At 52.8% G+C, this 10,878-nt stretch overlaps 2 protein-coding genes across 2 annotated transcripts in view; one reads left to right on the top strand and one right to left on the bottom strand.

Annotated features, from left to right (window-relative positions):
- Positions 1 to 1,769: 1,769 nt before the first annotated feature.
- LOC114848942 (putative transmembrane protein INAFM2) lies at positions 1,770 to 3,085 on the bottom strand. Its single transcript, XM_029139870.3, has one exon. The coding sequence runs from the start codon at positions 3,083 to 3,085 to the stop codon at positions 2,498 to 2,500; it is 588 nt and encodes a 195-aa protein (XP_028995703.1). The 3' UTR covers positions 1,770 to 2,497.
- Positions 3,086 to 3,666: 581 nt separating this feature from the next.
- The window catches only part of plcb2 (phospholipase C, beta 2), a 12,562-nt gene continuing 5,350 nt past the window's right edge, over positions 3,667 to 10,878 (top strand). The window contains exons 1-21 of the mRNA XM_055505946.1: positions 3,667 to 3,979; positions 4,565 to 5,139; positions 5,290 to 5,367; positions 5,679 to 5,747; positions 6,373 to 6,513; positions 6,693 to 6,772; positions 6,844 to 6,897; positions 6,973 to 7,048; positions 7,144 to 7,244; positions 7,325 to 7,485; positions 7,561 to 7,707; positions 7,789 to 7,946; positions 8,682 to 8,764; positions 8,859 to 8,943; positions 9,427 to 9,631; positions 9,707 to 9,792; positions 9,869 to 9,965; positions 10,060 to 10,144; positions 10,287 to 10,411; positions 10,510 to 10,661; positions 10,767 to 10,878. The exon at positions 10,767 to 10,878 is cut by the window's right edge and continues 53 nt beyond it. Of these exons, the coding sequence (XP_055361921.1) occupies positions 4,876 to 5,139; positions 5,290 to 5,367; positions 5,679 to 5,747; positions 6,373 to 6,513; positions 6,693 to 6,772; positions 6,844 to 6,897; positions 6,973 to 7,048; positions 7,144 to 7,244; positions 7,325 to 7,485; positions 7,561 to 7,707; positions 7,789 to 7,946; positions 8,682 to 8,764; positions 8,859 to 8,943; positions 9,427 to 9,631; positions 9,707 to 9,792; positions 9,869 to 9,965; positions 10,060 to 10,144; positions 10,287 to 10,411; positions 10,510 to 10,661; positions 10,767 to 10,878 (2,359 nt within the window). The 5' untranslated portion in view covers positions 3,667 to 3,979; positions 4,565 to 4,875. The remainder of the gene's footprint in view (positions 3,980 to 4,564; positions 5,140 to 5,289; positions 5,368 to 5,678; positions 5,748 to 6,372; positions 6,514 to 6,692; positions 6,773 to 6,843; positions 6,898 to 6,972; positions 7,049 to 7,143; positions 7,245 to 7,324; positions 7,486 to 7,560; positions 7,708 to 7,788; positions 7,947 to 8,681; positions 8,765 to 8,858; positions 8,944 to 9,426; positions 9,632 to 9,706; positions 9,793 to 9,868; positions 9,966 to 10,059; positions 10,145 to 10,286; positions 10,412 to 10,509; positions 10,662 to 10,766) is intronic.

Below are 10,878 nucleotides of genomic sequence, written 5' to 3'. Positions count from 1 at the left end.
AGAAGACGGCTCCTTCATTCATACCTGTTTGTTCAGTCCAGACTAAAGCAGACGTCGCTGAGCTCAGCTTGGCATGAAAGCGGGCAGCGTATGACCTGTGGACTCCAAGCCTAAAGAAGAGCCGTGGATTCCATCAGCTGGCGTTGATACGACGCACTGTATCGCAGCTGAATTAGTCCTTTCAGGTTTTCTTGGGGTTGGTGGCTGTAGCTTAGCTGAAGCTCGGTCTCGTGACCCTGGCAGAACCTCAGACGGTCTGAAGGTCCCCACTGAGCTTGTGCGTCATCATCCCTGTGGATGCAGGAGTCACGCCTCAGCAGCTGCCCTGATCGTCCTCCAGCCTGCAGGACGTGTTCAGTGTCTGATGTGATGGATGCATATTACTAGGTACAACCCCCCCTCCAGCTACACTTCATTAGTTAATGCCTCTGGGTTGCCAAATTTGTCCCATCTCTCACAAAGTAGAGTTACATCATTTAGTCCAGGTGAGGTCTATTTTGGATATTTTGAGCCGTCTCAGCTCCATGAACATGTGACGTTTGGTGCTTATGTCTGGACATAGTGTTATAAGTATAAAAGCTGTGTCTGTTCTCACACAAAGGTTCACAATAGTTTTAAACCCATTGTGTTGCCTTTATATCTTTCAACACGTCTCGCAGGTTGTGAGGCTGCAGGTTCAGTCTTTGCTCGTTGCCTCTGAACTAGTTTGAGTAAAAAGCACTTGTTTGTTCTGTTTAGTGGTTTGTTCAGGATTTAAGAGCAGAGTTGTGCCTTGTGTGTTACCATATTTATAGATTTAGAGATTTATAGCATTAGCAGATTACTGAGGGATTTCCAACATTAGCAGCGTTGTTTAGTAGCACTAATATCGGCACATCTTCCTTTGTTGTTAATTGCTTTCGTGGGAGCTGCCTCCAGTAAAAACACTCGTCCTGAGGCCAACGTGCCGCGGAGACAAATGTCTCTTGTGTTTATGTGATCTGATAAACGCAGCCTGTTGGACGATCTGACTGGAGCTACACAACGTCTGAATGTGGCAGTGAACTTTAATGCAACATATGGCTGATTTCCCATCAGCAGCTCGGTGACTGAGCCGAGGGGTTCGTCCCTGTAGCTGCTCATGTGTGACTGCGTCCACATCTGTCCGGCTCTCGCTACCAGACGCCACACACACACTGCTGTGTTTAACCTTTCACATGGTTTGTGCTGGGACGGAGTCTGCCTGATAGATGGACTTCCTGTTTAGCCGCGGCACGAACGCAGGGGCGTCATCACGGCTGACGTCACGGTCGCGTTAGCGGCTGCTGCGCGGCCTGATGCTCAATGGTGTTTGTCAGCGAAGCCAAACGGTCCTGTTCAGAGGGAGATGGCTCAAAATAGCAGCAGGCTGAATTGTGTAATGTTCTCCTCTGTTTTGTACAGTGCTCTTAAATCAATACACCTCCCTCACATGCTGCTGCGAGCGGGCGAGGCGCTTGCTTTTATTTCCACTTCATAGTTGGCCACATGTGACTGTGAAGTGGTTTGCGGGCGCTGCAGCGACCGAGGATGATCCACACAGGCCCGATCGCACGCCGGACCCTCAGCTGATTAAAGGAGCTGCGCTGAGGCCGCCGCGAGCCCGGCCCCTGTGCCACCGCACGCTTGTTTCTGCTGAGCCGGCCTCTTCCTTTGAATCAATAAATGTGGGCCTTGCACATGATTGTTTCACAGAACGCAGCCCCAGGTCATTCACACGCATTCAACGCTTTTTTCAAACCAAAGCTCAGTTGTTGGGAAAGAACCTAACATTTATTTGAATATATATATTATCCATTCTGGCTCTGAATAAATAAAATATCATTAACATACAGAATAATGTCAGTGATTATTTCATGATCTACATACTTCTATTATAAAACCATAGAAATGAAAATTCTAGTTTATTTGTACCTTGTGATATACTTATAGCTATGTTGCTGCACTTTGGATGAAAATCATCTAATTACACTAAAGGTTCAAAGAGGCTAAAAGGAATGTGTGCCTGCCCAAACTGTATGTACAGAACCAAACCTGAGCGTGACTCAACAACGCAGCTTCTACTGTTGGACCCATAAAAAGGAAGGTACAGCCGTCATCGGAACGCTATGATGCAGTGTTGATCTGAAGCGGCCGGTGAATGGCAGTGACGTTAAGCTGTTTGCATGGGACACGCGTCTATATCCTGCAAACCCGCAGTAAATACCTTCAGCTGGCAGCTCCGGGTCATGACACACACTGATTTAAGGCATACAGATGTCCTAGAACACAACAAACCCAAAGCATAGTTATTGTTGAGGGCTGGGATAAACAGTGTTCACTGGAGGTCTCCGCGTAGTTCATTCCCATCAGTTCAGCGTCCAAATCTCTCCGAAATGACTTGAAACAATAAAATAATCCGACCTGCGGCTTTGAGAGTGTAAAAAACGCTCGTGGCGGGGCAGTTTGTGCGTGAGGGTGCTGCGGGGAACGAGGCCCGTCAGTCTCCTCTCGCCGCGGCGCTCGGAGGCGCAGAGGCGGCGTCCGCGTGCGCCTGCTCCGGGTCGCCGTCCTCGTCGTCCTCGGGAGGCGCGGCGTCGGACCCCTCGGTGCCGGACGGGTACGGGCTCGGCCGAGGCGGGGACGCGCCTGCGTGGCCGCGGGACGATGCGTGGAGTCGGTCCGTTTGCGGGGAGACGGCGGCGCTCGCGGCCCGGTCGTCCCACCGGTACGGACCGCGGGGGGTCGTGTCCTGTCCCGTGGGGTTGAACGTCAGCAGCCTGGTCTGCGTGGAGTTCCACTCGGAGACGTTGCTGCTGGCGGAGACGTTGGCGGAGACGTTGGCGGCGGCGGTGACCTCCTCAGGCAACCCCTTCCCCGAGGAGGATGCGCTGGTGGGCTTCCAGATCAGGCTGTAGTAAATGGCCAGGATGATGGCTGCTAGAGACACGGACAGCACGTAGGCGAACACCGTGGCCAGTCTCACCCACTTCTTGTTGGTCTTAGCAGCCATCTTCGCCTTTTTGTCCCCCGTGTAGGTCGCAGGTTTGCCCCTCTCCATGTTGGGCATGAAGTCCCGCTCTCGCATGTTGCCCCTGTTTTTCCCTCGATGCTCCACCACCCCCTCCGTCTTGAAGGCTTCTCGTTATCCACACTCCAGGAGAAGACGGCTGCAGAGCGCTGCGTGGAGGACGCCGGGCGGACGCCGCGGAGAGGCTGCAGCTAAATTGATCCCTTGTAATTCATGTGTCCTCACAGGCGCTCGCTTCCCCGTGCGCCCCTGCGTTTCATAACATCCACTGGCTGCGTGCGCGTTTCAGCATCCGACGGCGGCGGCGGCGGCGGCACACGCGTCCTCCGCGGACGACATTCGCAGGGAACAGCTGGCGGCGGGCGAAGCCGCAGAATACGGGCCGATGTGATTTATTAACGCGATTAAGTGAGATCATACGGAACACAACTGTCGCTCTTATCCAGCAAATGAAGTGGCTGGCTCAGCTAAAAATACAGGCGAGGGGGCGGGCGGCGGCTCTTAAAGAAGCAGCAGCTGTGCAGCGGACCGACGCGCGGAGCACAAACCCGCACATCACCTCACATCAGGACGCGAGTGGCGCAAACGGAGGAACGGCGCAGCGCCCGAAGTGACGCTGCGAACAGTTGACCTCACGCCGAGCGCAGCCAGGTGGAAGACGCGCCTGATGCGCAGGCGAATAAAGACGTGTTCTACCCCGACCCTTCATTTAGACAGGAATTTCTGAATTATATAATGAGCGTCAAATGTGCTGTAACCGCAGCAGGCACTTGGTTTAGCACATTTTCAACAGCCTCCTTGTTTTCGGCTTCACTCGGCGTCATTTCAGCACAATGGACAGCGCCAAGCATGCGCACGTCCAGAGACGTGGAGGTGAGACAGGTACAAATGAGACTCACAGAAGAAGAAGAAGGAGCAGAAGAAGAAGAAGAAGAAGTCAACTCAGAAAATGTGACTACTGCTAATAATGCAACAATGTTGGACAGAAAATTATGCCAAAAAACATTTTCATGTTCTGTTTAACGAGTTAAATCCTGGTTATGATGCGTAACGAGGATGCGTCTTCTGACTTTGCTTTTATATTTTTCCTGCCCTTTTCCCATTGTAACTATCGTTACCGATCAAATGACGGTTCAACACGAAGTTTCCAGTGGTCAGAGGTTTAATGCGATCATCGTGACCAGCTAATGACGTGTCTAATGAAAGCACGTCTTCAGTGAAGGGAGCTCGTGCTGCTTCTCTGCTCTGGTCCTGGTTGAACGTTTGCATCGGCCTGAAGCTTTATTTGAATGTTATCCAAATAGGCTCCTTTGTTGAAACAGCTCTCAGTTCCTGTCTCATGTAATAAATGTCTGTCCATTATGACCATGAACAGGTGTTTGTGGTGTCTGGTGGTAATTATGAGTGAACCAGGGCCGGGTCGCTGCTTGTTAACGTATGTGGAGCTGCTTCATTTCTTGGCGTGGTGTCAGTTGGAGAACCAGCGTTTCCACTTCTCTAGTTCTTCCATTAATTCTCCACCGTTTCATTTTGCAGCTTTAAACCAACACACAACCGATTTGCTGATGGCGAATGACAACTCGTGTGAAACGTGTGAAAAGCAGCTGTGAAAACCGTTTATTAAAGGGTCAGTTCACCCAAAGTACACGACAAAACACTTTGTCCAGCGTTCAGACACAGACCGGTCGCGATGTGTGGGAGTTTTACCTTCACCCTGCAGAAGTCTGAGTTTGAAATCTGGTGTATTTATTTCATGAAGCGATTCAGCCTGTTCTTAAAAGTTTGAAAAGCGTCTCTGTTAGTGCAGGTCTCTCATTACAGACGTAGAAACACGTTCACCTTTATTTATGCTACCTTCTCCCCCACCTTCATTTGCAATGCATATCTCCTGGGGTGCGTCCTGCGTTCGGTCCGAGCTGAGGACTCGCCTTCAGCTCAGAGCTCCCTGTGGACACATAAGACATGGGAGGTTGAGGCCATGGTGGAAATCCAGATCGTTTCACCACCAGAGTAGAGCAAAGGACACCATGAATAAAAAACGATTCTTCCTGGATCCTCCGGAGGTCAAAGACTATCTGGTGAAAGGAGAGAGATTCACCAAGTGGTCGGAGGTGAGTAAATCACAGCTGTGAGTAAAGGAGTTACCTGATGCACAACATACAAGTATTTATATAACCTGATTTTATAATGGACTGGTTGGAAAAACAAACACGTATTATTTTGCCAGTAAATATTCTTTGAGCTCTTTCCTCTGTTTCCAGGACTCTACAAAGACTGTTCCTGTGACCATGAAGATGGATCCAAAAGGCTTCTACCTCTACTGGGTCAACCAGAGCAAGGTGCTGCCTGTGTGATAACGTGTGGAGGAGCAGTGTGAGCTGATGGGACCCCCCCCCATCAGCACCATCAGTGTCTGTGTTCCACCGCTCTCGTTCACTGAGGCACCTTCTGGTTTCTCTGCACCGCGTCCTCTGGAGCTGAAATCGAACGGTGCCTCATGTGTTCGGGCTCAGTCGCCGCCTGAAAACGCGCTTTTCCAACACTCGTCCTGTAGTTTTTGCTCTTTGCCAAAGGGCGACTTGCATCTCCATCCATCCCTGGACCGGCGCCTGCATGTTGAATTCACTACAATTCTCTGTCCTGTTTCTAGGAGACCACGTTTCTGGACGTTGCCACCATCAGAGACACCAGAACAGGGAAATATGCAAAACTTCCCAAAGTGAGTGTGATTATTTTCTGTCGTAACCTGACAATTAAGTGTAATGGCTGTGTAGGAATCTGAGGCCATGCAAATGTGGCCTCCAGCCTTAGTTCACCCATTAGTATGAACAATATATTTGAATTGCAAAGACTGGCGGTGGCCACATGAACCCGGACGCCTCCCCCACTGTACACACACACACACACACACACACACGCGCGCACACACACACACACACACACACACACACACACACACACACACACACACACACACACACACACACACACACACAGGGCCGCAGTGGGTCATGTCCCTAGAAGAGGGGACGTGTTCCACAGACTCCTTCGTGGCTGCAGCCTCTTCCTCTCAGACCCCGGGGGGTCTGGAAGGGCTGACGTCAGTGGGAAATGATGCATTGTGGGTCAGGCTGCACAGCAGGAGGCCCGGGCGGTGACCCGCTCTTGTTTGTGTAGCCGGTAGACGCTGCTGCTCCTGAGCGGGAGCCGTGAACACATGCATGTGTTTGCATGTCCCCATCAGCACATTTGCCTCCAGCGCAGAGAGCAGGTGCTGTGGAGGTGAACGCGGCGCCGCGACGCGCGTTCGCATGGAGTGAAGTGGCTTCTGTTTGCTTTAACAGCACCCAAAGGTTCGCAACGTGTTCAACCTGGACTTCCCCGACAGCAACCACCTGGCCAAGACCTTCACCGTGGTGTCGGGCCCCGACACCGTCAATCTCACCTACCACAACTTCTTCGCCTCCAAAGAGAAAGTGACGCAGGTCGGTCGTCTGTTGAGCCGCTCAACGCCAGCTTTCAGTCCATTCTTTATGGCTTCAGTATCCGGATTTAATTAAGTGTAATGAAATCACACTTGTGCTGCTCTCATTTCCTGGCCTGGTCTCGCTGCCGCCTCCTAGTGGCGACACTGGGGTTTAACTCTGCTGCTTGTGTTCATCAGAACTGGGCCAATGACGTCCTGGCCGTCGCCTACAACGCTGCGAGGACCAACGCCTGCAGACAGGTCTTCCTGGATAAGATGTGAGTGAACTGAGCTCTGTGAGTGAGCTGAGAAAAGGCCGACGTCTGACCATCGCTCTGTTCCACCTTAGATACGTTCGACTTTCTCTTCACACCAACAAGGACGGGAAGATCCCAGTGAAACAGTAGGTCAGCGTAGAGTAGGACGGTGTCGGACGCACGGGAGCTTGTGACGCAGCAGCTTCTTCTGTGTTTCCCAGCATTTATAAGATGTTCCCTGCGGATAAGAAGCGCGTGGACAGCGCTCTGGCATCAGCAAACCTCCCGAAAGGAAAGGTTCGAAATCGCTTCGTCTTTGCTGCATCACATTTCCTGCTCGGGTTGCTTTGACTGCGGTCCCCAGACGTTCCCATACGTAACTGTTGTTTCAGTACGACTCCATAAAGCCGGACGTGTTCACTGAAGCCGCCTTCAGGACGTTCCTGACTCATCTGTGCCCTCGGCCTGAAATCTACGAGATCTTCACGTCCTAGTGCGTCAGTCTCTCTGCTTCCCTTCAGTAACTCTGCTGTGAAAGCTCAACTAGCGGCTCTGATGTGACTGTGTCTCCAGCTCCACCAAACCCACCATGACCAAGGAGAACTTCACCAAGTTCCTCAACGAGAAGCAGAGGGACTCGCGGCTCAACGAGGAGCTGTTTCCACGTCTGCGCCAGGATCAGATCAAGGCCCTGATTGACAAGTACGAGCCCGTGTCCACCAACGCTAACAGAGGTGAGAACCTGAAGCCGTGAGGCTCACAGCAGGGTGCCCTCTGTCCGCGGTTCATCTGGACTCCTTCATCTCCAGGCCTGATCTCCCCCGAGGGGCTGCTCTTCTTCCTGATGGGGTCGGAGACGTCGGTGGTGGTGCAGGACAGGCTGGCGAAGTGCAACGACATGGCCCAGCCCATACCGCACTACTTCATCAAGTCCTCCCACAACACCTACCTGACAGGTAGGAGGCCGGCGCTCGGCTCCTGCTCGGCTCCTTGGAGCCTGTGACCCGGTCTGAGCCGTGCTGCCTGTCGCTCCTCAGCTGGACAGTTCTCCGGCGTCTCCTCTCCAGAGATGTACCGTCAGTGTCTGCTGTCCGGCTGCCGGTGTCTGGAGCTGGACTGCTGGAAGGGGAAGCCCCCGGACGAAGAGCCCATCATCACCCACGGCTTCACCATGACCACCGAGATCCTCTTCAAGGTTCCCACACAGCACGCTCTTTCCTGAACACCTTCCAGCAAATGCAAAGACGCGTCAGAAAACGACTCCATCATCTTTAACTCTGGTCTTAAGTCCAGTGAATGTTTCCTCGCTGCAGTCTTTCATAAATCCTGTCCAGACAATGATTTCCCCACAGCTCAGTTAACCTTGTTTTAATATGAGATATTAACGTGTGGAGAGTCGTGATGCAGCACAGGAACCGTGATGTGTCCATAAACTGAGATTAGCTTTTATTATTGTCCATCGACCTGATGCCAGAGCAACACACACACACACACACACACACACACACACACACACACACACACACACACACACACACACACACACACACACACACTGTCATTTCCTCACACGTGGACACACACACACACACACACACACACACACACACACACACACACACACACACACACACACACACACACACACACACACACTCTGTCATTTCCTCACACGTGCACACACACACACACACACACACACACACACACACACACACACACACACACACACACACTCTGTCATCCCCTCACACACGCTTCCTTTTAAGGGCAGCTGGAGCAGCTCAGTCCCAGAGCTTCAGCGCTTCGCTTCAGCTTCCTGTCACTGTGTTTGGAGAGTTTTACGTGACGTCCGTCACCTCTGATCTTTTTTTTAAATGTGTTTTGCTGTTTATTCTCCTGAATGTGACTCTAACTATCATGTTGACAGGACGTGATCGAGGCCATCGCTGAGAGCGCCTTCAAGACCTCGCAGTACCCAGTCATCCTCTCCTTCGAGAACCACGTTGACTCGTAGGAGCTTTTCCCTGCGCCCGTGTCGTACGATAATAATCCCCATGCGATGCTGTCAGCGTGGAGTAACAGCTGCTGCTTCACTTTCCTCCAGAGTCAAACAGCAGGAGAAAATGGCCAACTACTGCAAAACCATATTTGGAGATGCTCTGCTGACGGAGCCGCTGGAAAAATACCCTGTGAGTGAGTTCAGCTCAGAACACTGTCAGAACCCTGCAGTGAGATAAGGTTCAGCAACGGGGCCGCCGCTAAACAGACGCGTGGGCCGATGGAGCTCTCTGACACAGGGACCACATTAGCCTCAAGGCACTTTATTGCAAATGTCAACTTTCAAGTGCGTACTCACTTATCAGCGCTAGACGAGAGCCTCGCAGGCTCCCGTCCACATCAGCCCGATTTCTATCAGCGCTGATTCTTGAGGCAGCGCGAGCTCTGCTTCAGCTCAGGTGATTCTGGACCTCAGGTTTAGAAATGCTGAGGTTAGAACTCAACCTTCCCACAGCACCGGCCTCTGAAGCCTGTTGTGATCACACTGTACAGCTGCGTCTTCACACCCAGGTCATCCTCACATGTACATGGGTCATGGTCCCCAGAGGATAAGCTGCTGCACATGCTGCTGCCCCTTTAAGGGGCTCCACTCACTGTTTGTTTGTGACCTCCAGCTGAAGCCAGGGCAGCAGATCCCCAGTCCGTCGGAGCTCATGGGCAAAATCCTCATCAAGAACAAGAAGGGCCACGAGAAACCGGCGCAGGCCAAGAAAAGCCCGGCAGCCGCCGACCCGACGGCGGCCACAGCAGCACCCGCCCAGGACCCCAACGGAACCACCGAGGACCCAAACCCAGCACCCGGCGCCCAGGAGGCCCAAGGTGGAGTAGACGGAGGTCAGGGGGGCTCAGGGTCACCTGCAAAACACTCACGCTCGTGTCACGCTCACGTTTAAGCCGAGGCCGACGCTGCTGCGGACGACAACGAGGAGCAGGACGACACCGAAGAGCAGGACGAGGAGAAGATGAAGACGTCGGACGAGGTGAGCGCCGGCGCGGCGACTGCTGGAGTCCAGCTTGTGGATGAAGCGCTCACACACGGACGCGTCTCCTCCTCAGGGCACAGCTGGGCAGGAAGTAACAGCCTACGAGGCCATGTCCTCTCTGGTCAACTACATCCAACCCAACAAGTTCATCTCCTTCGAAAACGCCAGGAGTGCGTCTCGCCATTCATTCATCCACACAAAGCACAGGTGAACGAAGCCCAGAGCCACTTATGCCACTCTTCCTCACTTTGCGTTCTTCTGCAGAGAAAAACAGGAGCTACGCCATCTCCTCGTTCGTGGAGACCAAAGGGGAAGCCATGATCGCCAAGAGCGCCGTGGAGTTCGTTGAGTATCCTTCGAGATTCGCTGCCAGTGTTGTTTTCCGTCAAACCGACAACCGCTTTAAAGCTGCCGAATGCGGCTTCAGGCGGACGTGCACCTGGTTCACGTACGCAGAAATCACGCTGCAGTTCCTGAACTGCTGTTTTCAGATACAATAAAAGGCAGATGAGCAGGATTTACCCCAAAGGAACCAGAATGGACTCGTCCAACTACAGCCCGCAGCCGTTCTGGACCGTGGGCTGCCAGATGGTGGCGCTCAACTACCAAACCATGGGTAGGAGCTCTCAGGTGTCTGAAACCTGAGCTTCTGCTTGTCACCACAGCAGGTCAGTGTTGCACCGGCCACAACTCTGCTCCCTCCTGTCTGCACAGATTTCCCCATGCAGCTCAACATGGCTCTGTTTGAGTTCAACGGCAGGACGGGGTACCTGCTGAAGCACGACGTGATGCGCCGCAGCGATAAGAAGTTCGACCCGTTCTGCGACAGGATTGACACGGTCGTGGCCAGCACACTGACCATCAAGGCAGGTCCTCCGCTCAGCAGGGGTCCTAGCATGACATACACATAGTACTGGTGTGCAGCTGCTGTGACCTGTGTCCTCATCATGAGCTCTGTCTCTGTCTGTCAGATCTATTCAGGCCAGTTTCTGTCCGACAAGAGCGTGAAAACGGGGGTCGAGGTGGAGGTGATCGGACTCCCAGGAGACCCCAAGAAGAAGTATCGCACCAAGTGGACGACCA

This window comes from Betta splendens, chromosome 22, assembly GCF_900634795.4.
Source record: "Betta splendens chromosome 22, fBetSpl5.4, whole genome shotgun sequence".
Lineage (NCBI taxonomy): Eukaryota > Metazoa > Chordata > Actinopteri > Anabantiformes > Osphronemidae > Betta > Betta splendens.
The sequence above is the reverse complement of the archived record's forward strand: the minus strand, read 5'-3'. Positions and strand labels throughout refer to the sequence as shown.